General features: G+C 46.3%; 1 protein-coding gene across 1 annotated transcript in view; it reads left to right on the forward strand.

Annotated features, from left to right (window-relative positions):
* LOC147103518 (ABC-type oligopeptide transporter ABCB9-like) overlaps positions 1 to 19,152 on the forward strand; it is a 41,058-nt gene extending 21,906 nt beyond the window's left edge. The window contains exons 9-11 of the mRNA XM_086011887.1: positions 7,835 to 7,994; positions 12,105 to 12,241; positions 18,826 to 19,152. Of these exons, the coding sequence (XP_085868013.1) occupies positions 7,835 to 7,994; positions 12,105 to 12,241; positions 18,826 to 19,128 (600 nt within the window). The 3' untranslated portion in view covers positions 19,129 to 19,152. The remainder of the gene's footprint in view (positions 1 to 7,834; positions 7,995 to 12,104; positions 12,242 to 18,825) is intronic.
* The last annotated feature ends 915 nt before the right edge of the window (positions 19,153 to 20,067 follow it).

The raw sequence follows: 20,067 nt of genomic DNA on the forward strand, positions 1-20,067 counted from the left end.
CACCCTTGACCTTTACGGGAACAGGTTGGCGTTGTACTCTCTCTATTTCCTTTCTGATGTGGATTTTCCTATAAGTAGCTGATCCCAGTCCATTTTGGCCAGATCCTGCCTTAGCATATTAAAATCAGCCTTCCCCCAATTTAGAACCTTTATTTCCGGTCCATCTTTGTCCTTTTCCATGACTACCTTAAATCTCACCAAATTATGGTCACTGTCACCAAAATGCTCTCCTACTGATGCATCTACCACTTGCCCGGCCACATTCCCTAGAATTAGGTCCAGTACCGCCCCCTCTCTTGTAGGACTTTCTACATGCTGGCTCAAAAAGCTCTCCTGGATGCACTTTAAGAATTCCGCACCCTCTAAGTCTTTCACACTCTGACTATCCCAGTTAATATTGGGGAAGTTAAAATCCCCTACTATTATTACCCGATTATTTCTACACTTCTGAGATTTGCCTACATATCTGTTCCTCTATCTCCCCCTGACTGTTTGGGGGCCGATAGTACACTTCCAGCAAAGTGCTTTCCCCCTTTTTGTTTTTAAGTTCTACCCATATGGCCTCATTAGAAGAACCTGCTAAGATATCATCCCCCCCCTTACAGCAGTAATTGACTGCTTGATTAATATTGCGACAGCCCCTCCTCTTTTACACCCTCCTCTGTCTCGCCTGAAGATTCTATACCCCGGAATATTGAGCTGCCAGTCCTGCCCCTCAACCATGTCTCTGTGATAGCAACAATATCATAGTCCCATGTGTTCACCAACACCTTCAATTCATCTGCCTTACTCGCAAGACTCCTTGCATTAAAATAAATGCCATCCAGCCTTGCTATACTCCCTTGTGCTGTTACATATTTGCTCTGCCTTCCAGGCTGACTTGTTTTTTCCTCTATATTTGGCTGTGCATCACCCCCTACTATAGCACCACTCTGTATCCCATCCTCCTGCCAAGTTAGTTTAAACCCCCCCACCCCCCAACAGTACTAGCTAACCTCCCCGCAAGGATGTTGGTCCGTTCCGGTTCAGGTGCCACAAAAGAGGTTGGTGAACAAAATTAGGGCACGTGGAATTGGGGGTAATATACTAGCATGGATTGAGAATTGTTTAACAGACAGAAAACAAAGAGTAGGGATAAATGGTTTTTTTTCAGGATGGCAGGCTGTGACTAGTGGGGTACCGCAAGGATCGGTGCTTGGGCCCCAGCTATTCACAATCTATATCAATGATTTGGATGAGGGGACTAAATGTAACATTTCCAAATTTGCTGATGATACAAAGCTAGATGGCAGTGTCAGTTGTGAAGAGGATGTGAAGAGACTTCAAGGGGATCTCGACAGACTCAGTGAGTGGACGAGAACATGGCAGATGGAATATAATGTGGATAAATGTGAAGTTATCCATTTTGGTAGAAAAAACAGAAAGGCAGAGTATTTCCTAAATGGTGAAAGATTGGGGAGTGCAGATGTTCAAAGGGACCTGGGTGTCCTTGTACATGAGTCACTGAAAGTGAATGTGCAGGTGCAGCAAGCCATTAGGAAGGCAAATGGTATGCTGGCCTTCATTACAAGAGGGTTTGAGTACAGGAGTAAAGAAGTCTTACTCCAATTATATAGGGCCTTCGTGAGACCACACCTGGAGTACTGTGTACAATTTTGGTCTCCTTACCTAAGGAAGGATATACTTGCCATAGAGGGAGTGCAATGAACGTTCACGATATTGATTCCTGGGATGGCAGGACTGTCGTATGAGAAGAGATTGAGTAAACTAGGCCTGTATTCTCTTGAATTCAGAAGAATGAGAGGGGATTTCATTGAAGCATACAAAATTATTACAGGGCTTGATAGGATGGATGCTGGGAGAATGTTTCCCTTGGCTGGGGAGTCTAGAACCAGGGGTCACAGCCTCAGGATAAAGGGAAGGCCATTCAGAACTGAGATGAGAAGAAATTTCTTCACACAGAGGGTGGTGAATCTTTGGAATTCTCTACCCTAGTGGGCTGTGGAGGCTCAGTCATTGGGTATATTCAAAACAGAAGTCGATAGATTTCTGACTAGTAAAGGCATCAAGGGATATGGCGATAAGACCGGTGAATGGAGTTGAGGCAGAAGATCAGCAATGATCTCACTGAATGGCGGAGCAGGCTCAAAGGGCCGAATGGCCGACTCCTGCTCCTATTTCTTATGTTCTTATGTACAATTGCACAAAATGTCTTGCTTCACACTTCCCAAACCCGCGATCTCTACCACCTAGAAGGACAAGGGCAGCAGGCGCATGGGAACACCACCACCTCCAAGTTCCCCTCCAAGTCACACACCATTTTGACTTGGAAATATATCGCTGTTCCTTCATCGTCATTGGGTCAAAATCCTCGAACTCCTTCCCTAACAGCACCTTCACCACACAGACTGCAGCGGTTCAAGAAGGCGGCTCACCACCACCACCTTCTCGAGGGGAACTAGGGATGAGCAATAAATGCTGGCCTTGCCAACGACGCCCACATCCCATGAATGAATTTTTAAAAACCCACTGATATTACAGTTATAGTGTAAACCCAGAGTCAGGGTTGACCTGACAGCACACTGAGGCCACAAAATGAATCGATTTGAGCCTTAACCCTAGATTTACACTACACAAGTTTAATGTTGGTGTAAAACAGAAACACTTGGCACCAATATGAACCCTTCAATCCATTTACAGACAGTTTATTATGCTTCTAGTTGTTTTTATAATTGCATTGATCGAGCATTAATAATATTGATATAAAACATCTGCTTCTTCTTCCTCAATCCTCTACTCCTCCTCCTAGTCCTTCTCCTCCTGTTCTTCCTCCTCCCTCCTGTTCTTGTTAAATGTATCTTATTTGACTTTAGTTTGTTCATTTTAGTTTTTAATCATTTAGAAGAAAAAAGCTAACATGCTCAGGGAAGTGAGTGCTCATTCCAGATAATGGAACAGTTTAGCTCTTGGTGCTAAGTGTCACCATTGAGCACTCCCCAGGTCAGATCTAAGTGGTGTTCCCCAGGGATCTGGACTGGGACCTCAGCTTTTCACCGTAAACATCAATGACCTGGATGAAGAATAGAGAATTGTATATCCAAGTTTGCAGATGACACTAGTTAGGAGACACAGTAAGTTGTGTGGGTGGGAGTAGAAACTTAAAGAGGGACATCGACAGATTAAGTGAGTGGGCAAAACTATGGCAAATGGAGTTAAATGTGGGGAAGTGTGAAGTCATCCACTTTGGATTTGATAAAGACAAATCAAAATATTTTCTTTAATGGTGAGAGACTAGGATCTGTGGAGGAGCAAAGGGATTTGGGTGTCTATGTACACAACTCACTAAAAGCTAGTGCGCAGGTCCAGAAGTAACCAAAAAGGCTAATGGGATGTTGGCCTTTACTCAAGGCGGCTGGAATACAAAGGGGTGGAAGTGATGCTTCAGTTGTACAGAGCTCTGGTTCGACCCCATCTGGGGAAACTGCGTTCAGTTCTGGACCCCACACCACAGGAAGGATATTTGGCCTTGGAGAGGGTGCAGCGCAGGTTCACCAGAATGATACCGGGGTTAAAAGGGGTAAATTATGAGGACCAGTTCCATCAACTTGACTTGTATTCCCTTGAATTTAGAAGGTTGAGGTGGTTAAAATGCTAAATGCATTGAATAGGGTTGATAAAGAGAAACTATTTCCTCTGGTGGAGGGAGTCCAGAACAAGAGGATATAACCTTAAAATTGGAGCTAGGCCTTTTAGAAGTGAAATCAGGAAGCACTTCTTCACACAAAGGGAAATCTGGAACCCTCCCCTCCACCCCCCGCCCCCCCCCCCCCCAAAAAAGGCTGTGGATGCTGTGGGTGAATTGAAATTTTCAAAACTGAGATCAATAGATTTTTGTTGGGTGAGGGTTCCCAGGGATATGGAGCAATGAAGTTGAGGTGCAGATGAGCCATGATCTAATAGGATGGTGGAACAGGCGCGAGGGGCTGAATGGCCTCCTCCTGTTCCTATATAACATTTCCGAGCCCCTTCTAGGCTATCCTAACAATGGCAAAATTCCCAGTAGGAACCATCCAGGGACTGCCTAAAATCAAGCTAAGCTGCATTCAGATAGTGCAAGACTGTCCTCCAAATCTGGTTCACTCATTTGTCAACCCTTCCCTCTAATACATATACTTTGTAAGTCTGTTTATGTTAAATCTGTGAGTTGTTCAAGTAATTAATACTGAGACTTAATCAGTAACAATAAAACAGGTCTTTACTGGTTGGAGGTAGGGACTATACGTAGGTCTTTACTTCATGCCCACAGGCGGGAACTGAGGGGGATCAGTACCCACAGTACTATTTATACCCCTATGGCCAGGAGTGGTACTGCGTATCACTACGCCCAACAAGTAGTGCAGTCCTGTCCATAGGTTCAAAGTAGCACACATATTACATACACAACATTCCTCCCTTCCTAGCTTTACAGTCATCTCCCCATTTAACATAACGTAATAACATATATACATATATAACTTCAGGTTTACATAACAGAATAACATAGATAACTTCATGTCAAAACAGATCACAGATTCAGTCTCTGCGGAAAACAGTTCACAGATTCAATCTCTGTGGTGGAGTCGGTTCACGTTGCTGGAGTGACTCATTCAATAGTCCTTCCATGGATTTAACAGTTTGAACTTCCGAACTGAATTGGCTCCGTTCGGAGGGACCACGTGTGTGATCTGGTAGAGGTAATAATGGTTCAGATGGGTCATCTTCTGTTTCGACTTTTCCTTTTCTGCTTCTTGGAGACTCTCTGGGCTCCACTGTCAGCTGCCAGCTGCATGCGCAGTTCCTCCTTCTCTTCCTCCTTTTTCCGTAGTAGAGCCACCTTCTCCCGATGTTCCGTAGACTTTCGGTGCTCCTCCATGATTTCTGTATGGTGGGAGTCGAAGTTACAAGTTGGGCAGGACAGGACATAGTAATATTCGGTGTCGTCCTGATCTAGGCCAGCGAGAGGGTCTTCTATTTCCTCCATACCCAGCTGGGCGTTAGCCAGCTTTTGTTCCAAGTCCAGACATCTTTCCTGAAGAGACTTCTTCATGCGTACCTCTTCATCCAGCTTTTTCTGGGCTTTCAGCAAGTCGTTTACTAATGACCTCATTTGAGATTTTACTACTTCAACTTCTTTTGGAGATTGATTGATCGGACTATTCAATCCCTCTACCGGAGCAGCTGTTTCAGCGGTCTGTTGTTCTACGTTGACGTGAGTCAGCGTACTTTTGGCATCCAAGGGCTGCTCTGTTGCAGTCATCTCAGTCTGTGTTGCCACCTCAGCTCTTCCAATAACCTTTGAGAGCTCCGAACCCCTTTCGTTTGAATATTGAAGTTCGTGTTCAAGTTTTTTCCATTTCAGAGTCCTGTCCTTCAGCATATGCAGGAGTTGGCTGACCGTTAACTCCTCTGACACCAGACGTTTTGTGTGCTCCTGCTCCATTTTCTCCATCAGCTGCTTCTGTTGTCTTTCCAGATTCTCCAACTCTATATCAAAGAACTCTTTCGTTGCATTCAACTCTTGCTCACAACGGCGAAGCATTTGTTCTAATTGCTGTTGTAGTTTGAAATGGAGTTGAGTTCGAGCCCGGTGTCCCTCAGAAATGGGCACATCAGTAGACTTGCCAGACTCAGAATCCACAGTTAAACTATGTTGTTGTTGCTCAGTGGAATTCTGTGCTGAAACTTTGTCTTTTGCACCTGAGTTGGGCTTACCATCATCCGTTCCAGAGTCTGGGCCGACTATCTTCACCGAGTTCTCACTCGTTATTGTTTGTAGGAAATGCCAGTCCATATTCATTTTCCTAATCCACTCCCGTCCTAGTAGTGGAGAACCTCCTTCAGATATCACATATAAGTCCATTATTTGACTGTCTTCGCCCTTGTGGACCACTGCAACCTCTATTTTCCCGATGGGGTACACTCTTTGCCCCGTGTATGTTTTCAATATAATCCCCGTATCCTGTAGGGGAATATGTTGGAATAACTTTCCGTAATCTTTCTTATTTATGACCGTCAATGCCGATCCAGTGTCCAATTCCAGTTTTACTTGGACTCCTTCTATCTGAAGAGTGACCCAAATTGTCTGGAGGTCTGCACCCTTACCAGCGTTGAGTACTCTTAAGCTAGCCAGTTCATTACAGCTTAAGCTAGCCAGTTCATTACTGCTAGCGTCTGAATCGGACTCCTGTTCGGTCACCTTGTGTACCTTTGCGTATTTTCCTTGCGGTGACTTCTTGTTGCTGGTCTTCTTCCCTGACCTGCATACTCTAGCTATATGTCCAAGCCTACCACAAGTTCTACATTCTTGGTTTTTAAACCAACACTGGTTCTGATCATGCGTTGTCTTTCCACAACGATAACATTTGCCAGAACTCACACCCAATTTGTGTGCACTGAGCTCCGGTGACCGTAGCTGCATTACTGCCGTGCCTCTCGCTGCGGCTTCGTGTGCTGCTGCCATAGTGACCGCCTTCTCAAGCGTCAGCTCATTCTCCTCGAGCAGTCGCTTTTGTGTATCCTGTTTAAATAAACCACACACAAATTTGTCTCGAAGTGCCTCTCAGTCCCGTTCCAAACTGGCAATATTTCGCTAATTTACGCAATTCCAGCAAATAATCAGCATTGCTTTCATGCTGCCTTCTGTCGTAAAATTTAAATCGTTCCGCTAGCATCAGCGGCGTGGGGTTTAGATGATCTTTCAGGACAGTAACAATCTCATCGAACGTCTTATCCGCCGGTTCATCTGGTGATAACAGGTGTTTCAATTGCCCGTATGTCTTCGCACCCATTAAATTTAATAATGTTAGAGCTTTATCTTGGTCACGAATTTTATTGGCCTTACAATAATTTTTTACTCTTTCAACATATATGGCCCAATCTTCGAGGTCACTATCAAAGGTGCTAATATTCCCGTGTTTAGGCATTGTAGATTTGCAATTTCTCAGATTTTTTTTTATTTTTTTACTGCTATCCAAGATGGCGGCTTCCCGCTCTTGCCGTCGTCCTCCGCCCACAAAATGGCGGTTTTCCCGCGCTTGGCAGTCTTCACCCGTTCCCCCAACGCCGTCTCCCTTCAGCCCCCGAGTGCGGCCCTTATCTTCGCCGCGATCGCCCGAGTGCGGCCCTTATCAGCGGATGCGATCGCTGGATCGCGAAGCGGCTCTCGGCTCTTATCAGGAGATGCGATCGCTCTGTTGAAACGCCTCCCGCTCGAAGCGGCTCTCGCGCCCTATTCCTCCAGCTCCCCCAGCCCCGTTCGTGCGGCCAACGCGGTCGACTGCCTGTCGCGTCGCTGCCCGGCTCAGACAACGGCTTACCCACCACCAAGCTGGAGAAGAAGCTGATGGTCGCCGATGGAGGCTCCGAGGTCAGGATGTCTTCCAGTGGGGTGGAGAGGGTGGAAACCTCTCTGCAACGTCCTGGCTGTGGATGAAGCTGCCGTGGAGTGACTGCCGCAGGGTCCGAATCAGACTCGTCGCCAGTGTTAAATCTGTGAGTTGTTCAAGTAATTAATACTGAGACTTAATCAGTAACAATAAAACAGGTCTTTACTGGTTGGAGGTAGGGACTATACGTAGGTCTTTACTTCATGCCCACAGGCGGGAACTGAGGGGGATCAGTACCCACAGTACTATTTATACCCCTATGGCCAGGAGTGGTACTGCGTATCACTACGCCCAACAAGTAGTGCAGTCCTGTCCATAGGTTCAAAGTAGCACACATTACATACACAACAGTTTATCATTATGTTTTATTCAAATATTCATTGGAAAAAATGTACACATTCTTCTTCAAGGTTGCTATGGTTGGTCAGGAGCCGGTGTTATTTGCCCGTTCAATACGAAGAAATATCTCCTACGGCCTCCAGAAGTGTTCCCTGGATTTAATAGTGCAGGCTTCACAGATGGCTAATGCACATGAGTTTATCACTGAACTGGAAAATGGCTACGACACAGGTAAAAGTTGCTGTACAAATAGCTGTGCATATTGGGTATGGAGTAAGAAAGAAAGAGCTTGCATTTATAGCGCACCTTTCATGGCACTCTAAAGCACTTCACAGCTAATGACTTTCAAACTGTAGTCATTGTAATGTCGGTAAACACAGCAGCCAATTTGCGCACAGCAAAGTCCCACAATCAGCAATGAGATAAATGGCCAGATTTTTTTTGGTGGTGTTGGTTGAAGGATAAATGTTGGCCAGGACACTGGGCAGAACTCCCCATCTCCCTGGAGAGGGGCTTGAACCTACAATGTTCTGACTCCGATGTGAAAGTGCTACCACTGAGCCAAGGCTGACACTGAATTGTTGCCTGTATCTCAACTTAGTGCAAGTCCCGTTCACCCATCACCCCCCTGTTGCTCGCTGACCTACATTGGCTCCCGGTCCGGCAACACCTCGATTTAATAATTCTCATCCTAGTGTTAAAATCCCTCCATGGCCTCGCCCCTCCCTATCTCTGTAACGCCCTCCAGCCCTACAACCGTACGAGAACTCTGCGCTCCTCCAATTCTGGCCTCGTACACATTCCTCACTCCCTTCGTCCCAGCATTGGCGGCTATGCCTTCAGCCGTCTAGGCCCTACGCTCTGGAATTCCCTCCCTAAATCTCTGCTGCTCTAACTCTCTCTGGACATTTACCTATGTGAAAGGGGTTACATAAATGTACGTTGTTGTTGAACATTTTACTGCTTATAACTCCAGCAAACATGCATAAAATTAAAATAGTATAGTAAAAGCGTGTAGTGAATATCCATTCTTAACATTTTGCTGATTTAAGAAGAAATAACAAATAAGTGGGTTCAAGTACGCAGCAAGGGCCACTTCAGTCTAACGCAACAAATGACACTGTAAAAGAAAAATTGTTGGACCCAAGAGGGAGATGGGTCCAGATTGAAGATGCGTGACTCATTCCCACAGTAACCCTGTCAGTTACAGCAGTAAGATGGATAGAAACTCGGGATGTGTGTTTTGTGCACTGACACAAGCGGTGTGTTGGGATCACACAGCTGTGCTTCTCCAGATCACAAGTCCTTAACCCGGACTGGATTGGTGTCAGGAATGCTATTTCAGTAATGGGACCTTTTTAGTGTGTGAGCTGGAACCTTTTTCTTCAAAAAAAAATATGGCTACGTGACTCTCTAGAGCTGCCACTGGTCCAAGGATTATAGAATCATAAAAATCACAGCACAGAAGGAGGCCACTCAGCCCATCCCGCCTGTGCCAGTGCTAGCTGTCTACCCTAATCCCATTGCTCTGCCCAGCCCACGTATCCTTTTATATGCCTCCTTTTCAAATTACTTATCCAATTCCCTTTTAAACGGGATAGCCTCCGTCTCAAAAGCCACCCTTTGGTGAAGCATTCCAATAACCCGTGTGGAAAGATTGTCTTCTAACCTTCTCTTTCATTTTACTAGTGATAATCCTCAGTCCGTTCCTGATGGCAAGGGCTCTTTTCTTTATCTGTGAACACATGGATTGAAATGTATTTTAACTTCACTTAGTTTTTTTGAAAAATCCGGCAATAAAGCTGGTCTCAGTAAAAGTGACCACGTGTCGGATTGTCGTAAAAAACCCAACTGGTTCACTAATGCCCTTCAGGGAAGGAAACCTGCCATCCTTACCCGGTCTGGGCCTATAGGTGACTCTAGACCCACACCAACGTGGCTGACTCTTAACTGCCCTCTGAAGTGGTCCAGCACTATCGGGGCAACTAGGGACGGGCAATAAATGCCAGCCTGGCCAGTGACGCCCACATCCCAAGAATGAATTTTAAAACGTGCATTGAAAAAAAAATGATAAAGTGTAAATAAGGATATTACTGAGATTGAATATTTAGTGCTGGCCTGAGTGAGATTAATCAGTTATAACAAAACTAAATAATCTCTTCAGAGAGGAGAGAACAAATTGCCAAGAAATGAATCTTTTAGGGTGTTTCTGAGTAATCATTGTGGAGTTTGGCCTTTGTAATATTTAAATAAGAACACGATTGCAGATGAATAAATTGCAGCTCCTAGTGAAACAACTTCATATTCACTATTATACTGAGTGAGCCAGAGAAATGGATTCTTACATGATCAAGTTCAGCTGACAGCCCTCAACATTCAAACTGTAGGCAGAATGAAAGAAAGATTCTGTTTTTAAAAAAAAAAAAGTTAAAAAGATTACACACTTGCCTTATCTAATGAAAATACTTGCTAAACAACTGCGGAGTTAGTTCCAAGCCTAATGTAATTCAGTTAGCGACTCAAAGAAATGGAGTGAAATTATATTTTTATTATGTGTGTTGTGTGTGTGTGTATATATATACATACTTCTATTATATATTATTAAAAATCTTGTGTAAGGCACGCATTTCCTGTCCACAAACCTTACTTCCTGTTGTCACAATTTTTGGTCACATTTTCCTTGTAAATTGTTATGTCAACATTTCCCATTCAATTTTCTGTCAATGGTCACAATGTAGTTGCAGGCTCTGGCCACTAGGTGACACTACGGAGCAACATTTTCTTCCGAACGCCATCACCATCTTGCATGTTTTTAAAAATAACGTCTTATTCATTAACATCACGGGAAATTTACTAGTATAATATAATTCAAAATTGTGCGTGTGCGGCCATGTCTTGTCTCTCGCAGTTCAGACGTGTTGCAATTTCGGTCACACTTCTCTGCCACACAAGTACAGACAAATTCTTGCAATTGGTTTCCTTGTGTGCAAATTTCTTCCAGCAAACTTTACAAGAAAGGGAAAGAAAGCTAGTCATTTAGAATGTACAGAGAAAGTCCCTCATCAACACAAATACTATTACATAGGATATACGGTACAGAAACAGGCCATTCGGCCCATCCAGTCCCTGTCAGCAGTTATGCTCCACTTGAGCCTGATGCTTATCTAGCTTCCCCTTAAATGTATCTATACTATTCACTTCAACCACTCCCTGTGGTAGCGAGTTCCACATTCTCACCACTCTCTGGATAAAGAAGTTCCTTCAGAATTGCATATTTGATTTCTTGGTGACTAACTTAGTTTTGCTCTTCCCCACAAGTGGAAACACTCCCTCTGTATCCACTTTATCAAAACCTTTCATCATTTTAAAGGCCCATATTAGGTCACCCTCAGCCTTCTCTTTTAAAGAAAAAAGCCTGTTCAATCTTTCCTGACAGGTATACCCTCGCAGTTCTGGTATCATCCTTGTAAATCTTTTTTGCACCCTCTCCAGTGCCTCTGTATCCTTTTTATAATATGGTGACCAGAACTGTACGCAGTACTCCAAGTGTGGTCTAACCAAAATTCAACACAGATATTAATACAGTAGACACAATGTCTGTGCTCTATAACTTCACATATAACCTTAACAATCACACTTAAAAAAATACAAAGCAACCTAGATATTTCACCCTGGGCTCTGACCTACAGCTTGGAGAGCAAACAATATTAAAATGGTGGATCCTGAGCTGCAGGCTGAAAGTGACAAGTATATTCAAGTTCCCTGATCAAACAACAATTACATTCTGAATGACCATTCAGGTAGTGTTTACCTTACAGCAAATAGACATGTGGTCGTAGCCCTACCTCAGGAGAATAATTCGTTCTCGATTTTGTGGTGTATCACTTTGTCCATGTAAAACAGTGCATCAGCCAAATTACCATAGTGACACAACAACAACTTACATTTATATAGCGCATTTAATGTAGTAAAACGTACCAAGGCACTTCACGAGCGATATCAATAAAAAAGATTTTTGACACTGAGCCACAGAATGAGATATCAGGACAGGTGACCAAAAGCTTGATCCAAGAGATAGCTTTTAAGGAGCATCTTAAAAGAGGAGAGAGAGGTGAGAGGTTTAGGGAGGGAATTCCAGAGCTCGGGGCCCAGGCAGCTGAAGGCACGGCCGCCAATGGTGGAGCGATGAAAATCAGGGATGGATAAGAGGCCAGAATTGGAGGAGCGCAGAAATCTCGGAGGGTTGTAGGGCTTGAAAGATCAGCTAATAAATATTTTTAAGAACGCATACATACACACAAATACAAAAAGTATAAACCTTTCTCTTTGTATTTTGAGCAGAGACTGGAGAGAAAGGCACACAGCTGTCTGGCGGTCAGAAGCAAAGAGTAGCCATAGCTCGTGCATTGGTTCGTGACCCTCAGGTTTTATTACTGGATGAAGCTACAAGTGCACTGGATGCAGAAAGTGAATATAATGTAAGCAAACACAACACTAAGATATGCTATAAGACTCGATGTATTTCTCACAACATATAATATAAATTACTTGCCTGAAATGAAAGTCATAATTTTTTGGACTTTTAAGATTGCAGGTCAGTTTCTAAGTAGAATTTTTTTTAAATTCATTCATGGGATGTGGGCGTCACTGGCAAGGCCAGTATTTATTGCCCTTGAGAAGGTGGTGGTGATCCGCCGCCTTGAACTGCTGCAGTCCGTGTGGTGAAGGTACTCCCACAGTGCTGTTAGGGAGCGAGTTCCAGGATTTGACCCAGCGACGACGAAGGATCAGCGATATACTACTAAGTCACGATGGTGTGTGACTTGGAGGGGAACTTGGAGGTGGTGGTGTTCCCATGCATGTGCTGCCCTTGTCCTTCTAGGTGGAAGAGGTCGCGGGTTTGGGAGGTGCTGCTGAAGAAGCCTTGGCGAGTTGCTGCAGTGCATCTTGTAGATGGTACACACTGCAGCCACGGTACACCGGTGGTGGACGGAATGAATGTTTAAGGTGGTGGATGGGGTGCCAATCAAACGGGCTGCTTTGTCCTGGATGGTCTCGAGTTTCTTGAGTGTTGTTGGAGCTGCACTCATCCAGGCAAGTGGAGAGTATTCCATCATACTCGTTATTTGTGCCGCGTAGATGGTGGAAAGGCTTTGGGGAGTCAGGAGGTGAGACACTCGCCGCAGAATACCTAGCCTCAGACCTGTTCTTGTTGCCACAGTATTTATGTGGCTGGTCCAGTTAAGTTTCTGGTCAATGGTGACACACAGGATGCTGATGGTGGGGGATTCGGCGATGGTAATGCCTTTGAATGTCAAGGGGCGGTGGTTAGACTCTCGCTTGTTGGAGATAGTCATTGCCTGGCACTTGTGTGGCGCGTGAGACCGCACCTTGAGTATTGTGTGCAGTTTTGGTCGCCTTACCTGAGGAAGGACGTTCTTGCCATGGAAGGAGTGCAGCGAAGATTCACCAGGCTGATACCTGGGATGGCAGGAATGACGTATGAGGAGAGATTGTGTCGATTGGGCTTATACTCACTGGAGTTTCGAAGATTGAGAGGGGATCTCATCGGAACCTATAAAATTCTGTCAGGCCTGGACAGACTAGATGCAGAAAGGATGTTTATGATGGCCGGGGAGTCCAGAACCAGGGGTCATAGTCTAAGGATAAGGGGTAAGCCATTTAGGACTGAAATGAGGAGGAATTTCTTCACCCAGAGAGTGGTGAACCTGTGGAATTCTCTGCCACAGAGGGCGGTGGAGGCCAGTTCATTAAATATATTCAAAAAAGAGTTGGATATATTTCTTAAGGCTAAAGGGATCAAGGGATATGGGGAGAAGGCAGGGACAGGGTACTGAATTTGGATGATCAGCCATGATCTCATTGAATGGTGGAGCAGGCTCGAAGGGCCGAATGGCCTACTCCTGCTCCTATCTTCTATGTTTCTGTGAATGTTACCTGCCACTTATCAGCCCAAGCCTGAACGTCGTCCAGGTCTTGTTGCATGCGGGCATGGACTGCTTCATTATTTGAGGAGCTGTGAATGGCCCTGAACACTGTGCAGTCATCAGCGAACATCCCCATTTCTGACCTTATGTTGGAGGGAAGGTCTTTGATGAAGCAGTTGAAGATGGTTGGGCCTAGGACACTGCACTGAGGAAATCCTGCAGCGATGTCCTGGGGCTGTGATGATTGACCTCCAACCACCACAACCATCTTCCTTTGTGCTAGGTATGACTCCAGCCAGTGGATAGTTTCCCCCCCGATTCCCATTGACTTCAGTTTTACTCGGGCTCCTTGATGCCACACTCGGTCAAATACTGCCTTGATGTCAAGGGCAGTCACTCTCACCTCACCTCTGGAATTCAGGTCCTTTGTCCATGATTGGACCAAGGCTGTAATGAGGTTGGGAGCCGAGTGGTCCTGGCGGAACCCAAACTGAGCATCGGTGAGCAGGTTATTGGTGAGTAAGTGCCGTTTGATAGCACTGTCGATGACACCTTCCAACACTTTGCTGATGATTGAGAGTAGACTGATGGGGTGGTAATTGGCCGGATTGGATTCGTCCTGCTTTTTGTGGACAGGACATACCTGGGCAGTTTTCCACATTGTCAGATAGATGCCAGTGTTGTAGCTGTACTGGAACAGCTTGGCTAGAGGCACAGCTAGTTCTGGAGCACAAGTCTTCAGCATGATAGCCGGGATGTTGTCGGGGCCCATAGCTTTAGACCGAGTAATTACAGGCCTGTCAGTCTAACCTCGGTGGTAGGAAAATTATTGGAAAGAATTCTGAAGGACAGGATAAATCTTCATTCAGAAAGACACAGATTAAGCAAGGATAGTCAGCACGGATTTGTTAAGGGAAGGTCGTGTCTGACAAACTTGATTGGATTTTTTGAGGAGATAACGAGGGTAGATGAGGGTAGTGCGTTTGATGTAATGTACATGGACTTTAGCAAGGCTTTTGATAAGGTTCCACATGGCAGACTGGTCACGAAGTTAAAAGCCCATGGGATCCAAGGTAAAGTGTCAAGTTGGATTCAAAACTGGCTCGGAGACAGGAAGCAGAGGGTAATGGTTGATGGGTGTTTTTGTGACTGGAAGGCTGTTTCCAGTGGGGTTCCGCAGGGCTCAGTACTAGGTCCCCTGCTTTTTGTGGTATATATCAACGATCTTGACTTGAATATAGGGGTTATGATTAAGAAGTTTGCAGATGATACTAAAATCGGCTGTGTGGTTGATAATGTAGAAGGAAGCTGTAGACTGCAGGAAGATATCAATAAATTGGTCAGGTGGGCAGAACAGCGGCAAATGGAATTCAATCAGGAGAAGTGTGAGGTAATGCATTTGGGGAGGCCTAACAAGGAAAGGGAATACACATTAAATGGTAGGACACTGAGTAGTGTAGAGGAACAAAGGGACCTTGGAGTGCATGTTCACAGATCCCTGAAGGTAGCAGGCCAGGTAGATAAGGTGGTTAAGAAGGCATACAGAATGCTTGCCTTTATTAGCCGTGGCGTAGAGTACAAGAGCAGGGGGGTTATGCTTCAACTGTATAAAACACTAGTTAGGCCTCAGCTAGAGTACGGCGTGCAGTTGTGGTCACCACATTACAGGAAAGATGTGATTGCACTAGAGAGGGTACAGAGGAGATTTACAAGGATGTTGCCGGGAGTAGAGAATCTTAGCTATGAGGAAAGACTGGATAGGCTGGGTTTGTTTTCCTTGGAACAGAGGAGGCTGAGGGGAGACCTTATTGCGGTGTATAAAATTATGAGGGCATGGAAAAAGTGGATAGAAAGAAGCTATTTCAATTAGCAGAGGGATCAAAAACCAGGGGGCACAGATTTAAAGTAATTGGTGGAAGGTTTAGAGGGTATTTGAGGGGAAATTTCTTCACCCAGAGGGTTGTGGGGATCTGGAACTCACTGCCTGAAAGGGTGGTAGAGGCAGGAACCCTAACCACATTATAAAAAGTACTTGGATGTGCACTTGGGATGCTCTAACCTGCAGGGCTACGGACCAGAGCTGGGAAGTAGGATTAGGCTGGATAGCTCTTTGTTGGCCGGCACGGACACGATGGGCCGAAATGGCCTCCTTCCGTGCTGTAACTTTCTATAATTCTATCCAGTGCGCTCAGCCATTTCTTGATATCACGTGGAGTGAATCAAATTGGCTGAAGACTGGCTTCTGTGATAGGGGAGACCTCAGGAGGAGGCTGATATGGATCATCCACTCGGCACTTCTAGCTGAAGATGGTTGGAAACGATTCAGACTTGTCTTTTGCACTCACGTGCTGAGCTCCATCATCATTGAGGATGGGGATAATCATGGAGCCTCCTCCTCCCTTTAGTTGTTTAATTGTCCACCACCATTCACGACTGGATGTGGCAGGACTGCAGAGCTTTGATCTGATCCGTTGATTGTGGGATCTCTTAACTCTGTCTATAGCATGCTGCTTCCGCTTTTAGCATGCATGCTGCTATTGCTCACATTACGTACTGACAGCAGAGGGAAGAAAAAGAAAGACTTGCATTTATACAGCACCTTTCACAACCTCAGGACGTCTTAAAATGCTTTACAGCCAGTGAAGTGCTTTTGAAGTGTAGTCACTGTTGTAATGTAGGAAATGTGGCAGCCAGTTTGCGCACAGCAAGCTCCCACAAACAGCAATGTAATAATTGTTTTCATGCGATGTTGGTTGAAGGAGAAATATTGGCCAGGACACCGGGGATAACTTCCCCGCTCCTCTTCAAAATAGTGCCATGGGATCTTTTACATCCACCTGAGAGCAGACATGGTCTCGTTTTTTTTATTTGTTTATGGGATGTGGGCGTCGCTGGCAAAGCCAGCATTTATTGCCCATCCCTAATTGCCCTTGAGAAGGTGGTGGTGAACCACCTTCTTGAACCGCTGCAGTCCGTGTGGTGAAGGTGCTCCCCCAGTGCTGTTAGGGAGTTCCAGATTTTGACCCAGCGACGACGAAGGATCGGCGATATACTACTAAGTCAGAATGGTGTGTGACTTGGAAAGGAACTTGGAGGTGGTGGTGTTCCTATGCGCCTGCTGCCCTTGTCCTTCTAGGTGGAAGAGGTCGCGGGTTTGGGAGGTGCTGCTGAAGAAGCCTTGGCGAGTTGCTGCAGTGCATCTTGTAGATGGTACACACTGCAGCCACAGTACGCCGGTGGTGGAGGGAGTGAATGTTTAAGGTGGTGGATGGGGTGCCAATCAAGCAGATTGCTTTGTCCTGGATGGTGTCGTGCTTCTTGAATGTTACTGGAGCTGCACTCATCCAGGCAAGTGGAGAGTATTCCATCACATTCCTTACTTGTGCCTTGTAGATGGTGGAAAGGCTTTGGGGAGTCAGGAGGTGAACATTCGCCGCAGAATACCCAGCCTCTGACCCGCTTTTGTTGCCACAGTATTTATGTGGCTGGTCCAGTTAAGTTTCTGGTCAATGGTGACCCCCAGGATGTTGATGGTGGGGGATTCGACAATGGTAATGCCATTGAATGTCAAGGGGCGGTGTTTAGACTCTCGCTTGTTGGAGATAGTCATTGCCTGGTACTTGTGTGGCGCGAATGTTACCTGCCACTTCTCAGCCCAAGCCTGAACGTCGTCCAGGTCTTGTTGCATGCGGGTATGGACTGCTTCATTATCTGAGGAGTTGTGAATGGCACTGAAGACTGTGCAGTCACCAGCGAACATCCCCATTTCTGACAAGTTGGAGGGAAGGTCATTGGTGAAGCAGCTGAAGATGGTTGGGCACTGCCCTGAGGAACTCCTGCAGCGATGTCCTGGGGCTGTGATGATTGACCTTCAACCACCACAACCATCTTCCTTTGTGCTAGGTATGACTCCAGCCAGTGGAGAGTTTTCCCCCCGATTCCCATTGACTTCAGTTTTACTAGGGCTCCTTGATGCCACACTTGGTCAAATGCTGCCTTGATGTCAAGGGAAGTCACTCTCCCCTCATCTCTGGAATTCAGCTATTTTGTCCTTGTTTGGACCAAGGCTGTAATGAGGTCGGGAGCCGAGTGGTCTTGGCGGAACCCAAATTTGGCATCAGTGAGCAGGTTATTGGCGAGTAAATGCCGTTTGATAGTACTGTCGATGACATCTTCCATCACCTTTGCTGATGGTAGAGAGTAGACTGATGGGGAGGTAATTGGCTGGATTGGATTTGTCCTGCTTTTTGTGGACAGGACATACCTGGGCAGTTTTCCACATTGTCGGATAGATCCGAAAGATGGCACCGCCGACAGTGCAGCACTCGCTCAGTACTGCATTGGGAGTGTCAGCCTGGATTTACTGGCTCGTCTCCACAACTTCTGTCTCGGACGCGAGAACACTACCCACTGAGCCAAGACTGACACCTTAAATGAATAAATAGCATCATAGGCCCCACATCTGCAGCATAACGGAGGCTGTGCACTGGTTTAAAGGGAAGAGAAGTTGGAGGGTGGGGCAGTGCTTCTTGCTTCATTTAGTTCAATGGGAGTCGTGACTTTGAACCAGCCCAAGAACCCAATCTGAAATTGGCCAACTCCAGAAGCCTCACTGCTGGCGGGTCACTCTGCCCCTCTCAGCTGCAGCGCGGTCCCCTCGCGGCGGGGCTGCAGCGCGGTCCCCTCGCGGCGGGGCTGCAGCGCGGTCCCCTCGCAGCGGGGCTGCAGCGCGGTCCCCTCGCGGCGGGGCTGCAGCGCGGTCCCCTCGCGGCGGGGCTGCAGCGCGGTCCCCTCGCGGCGGGGCTGCAGCGCGGTCCCCTCGCGACATTAGTGACAGGGAGCAACAAATCAGTTCTTCGGCAGGTCCAAAATTTGTGGGCTGAATAGAGTCACATTGGGATCCGCTCAGGTTGGGGACATCATCAAAGTAAATGAACAGCAAAGGGACATCTGACCACAAGGAGCCCAGAGAAGGAACATTCCAAAGGTTTCTTTTGTTCCACGTTGAGTGGGATTGTTTGTGTACAGGTGAGAACGTAAAAATATATGAATCTCAGTTCTGATTGCATGTGCAGGTTCAAACGGTGTTGTTCAAAATCTCTTCAATATTTCAGGTCCAGCAAGCACTACTCAAGGCAAAGAAGCACTGCACCATCCTGATTGTAGCGCACCGTTTGAGCACCGTGGAAAAAGCACAGAAAATAATCGTCCTTGACAAGGGCATGGTGGCAGAACAAGGCACACACGAGGAATTGATGAAGAAAGGAAATCTGTATTTTAAGTTGGTGCAGCGACAGATACTGGGGCTGGAGACTGGGATTGGAGACGATTCACCCGTGCCAAATCATTCACACACAACTGTTTACAGGAGAGCGTCAGTCAGTGGGCACGGCAGCGACTCGGATAAAGAATTGTAATTCAATAAGATTCTGAGGGGGATTGACAGGGTAGATGCTGAGAGGTTGTTTCCCCTGGCTGGGGAGTCTAGAACTAGGGGTCACAGTCTCAGAATAAGGGGTCGGCCATTTAAGACCGAGATGAGGAGGAATTTCTTCACTCAGAGGGTTGGGAATCTTTGGAATTCCCTACCCCAAGAGAGCTGTGGATGCTCAGTCATTGAGTATATTCAAGGCTGAGATCGATAGATTTTTGGACTCTGGGGGAATCAAGAGATATGGGGATCGGGCGGGAAAGTGAAGTTGAGGTCGAAGATCAGCCATGATCCTCAGGTACTGTCCACCTCTCCCTCAAATCTGCTGTCATCACCCCTCTTCTCAAAAAAACAAACTTTGATCCCTCTGTCCTTGCAAACTACCACCTCCAACCTCCAACCTCCCACCTCCAACCTCCCATCTCTAACCTCCCTTTCCTTGAAAGTGTTACCGCCTCCCAAATCTGTGCTCATCTTTCCCGCTATTCCATGTTTGAATCCCTCCAATCAGGTTTCCGCCCTTGCCACAGTACCGCAACGGCTCTCATCTAAGTCATCCTTTGTGACTGTGACAAAGGTAAACTGTCCCTCCTCGTCCTTCTTGACTTGTCTGCTGCCTTTGACACGGTTGACCACTCCATCCTTCTCCAACACCTCTCCACCGTCGCCCAGCTGGGTGGGACTGCACTCGCCTGGTTCCATTCTTATCTAGCTAATCATAGCCAGAGAATCACCTGCAACGGCTTCTCTTCCCGCTCCCGCATCGTTACCTCTGGTGTCCCCCGAGGATTTATCCTTGGCTCCCTCCTATTTCTCATCTACATGTTGCCCCTGGCGACATCATCCAAAAACACAGCGTCAGTTTCCACATGTACGCTGACGACACCCAGCTCTACCTCACTTACCACTTCTCTCGACCCTTCCA

Source organism: Somniosus microcephalus, chromosome 19 (genome assembly GCF_052327205.1).
Source record: "Somniosus microcephalus isolate GS21.2 chromosome 19, FLI_Smic_1.0, whole genome shotgun sequence".
NCBI lineage: Eukaryota > Metazoa > Chordata > Chondrichthyes > Squaliformes > Somniosidae > Somniosus > Somniosus microcephalus.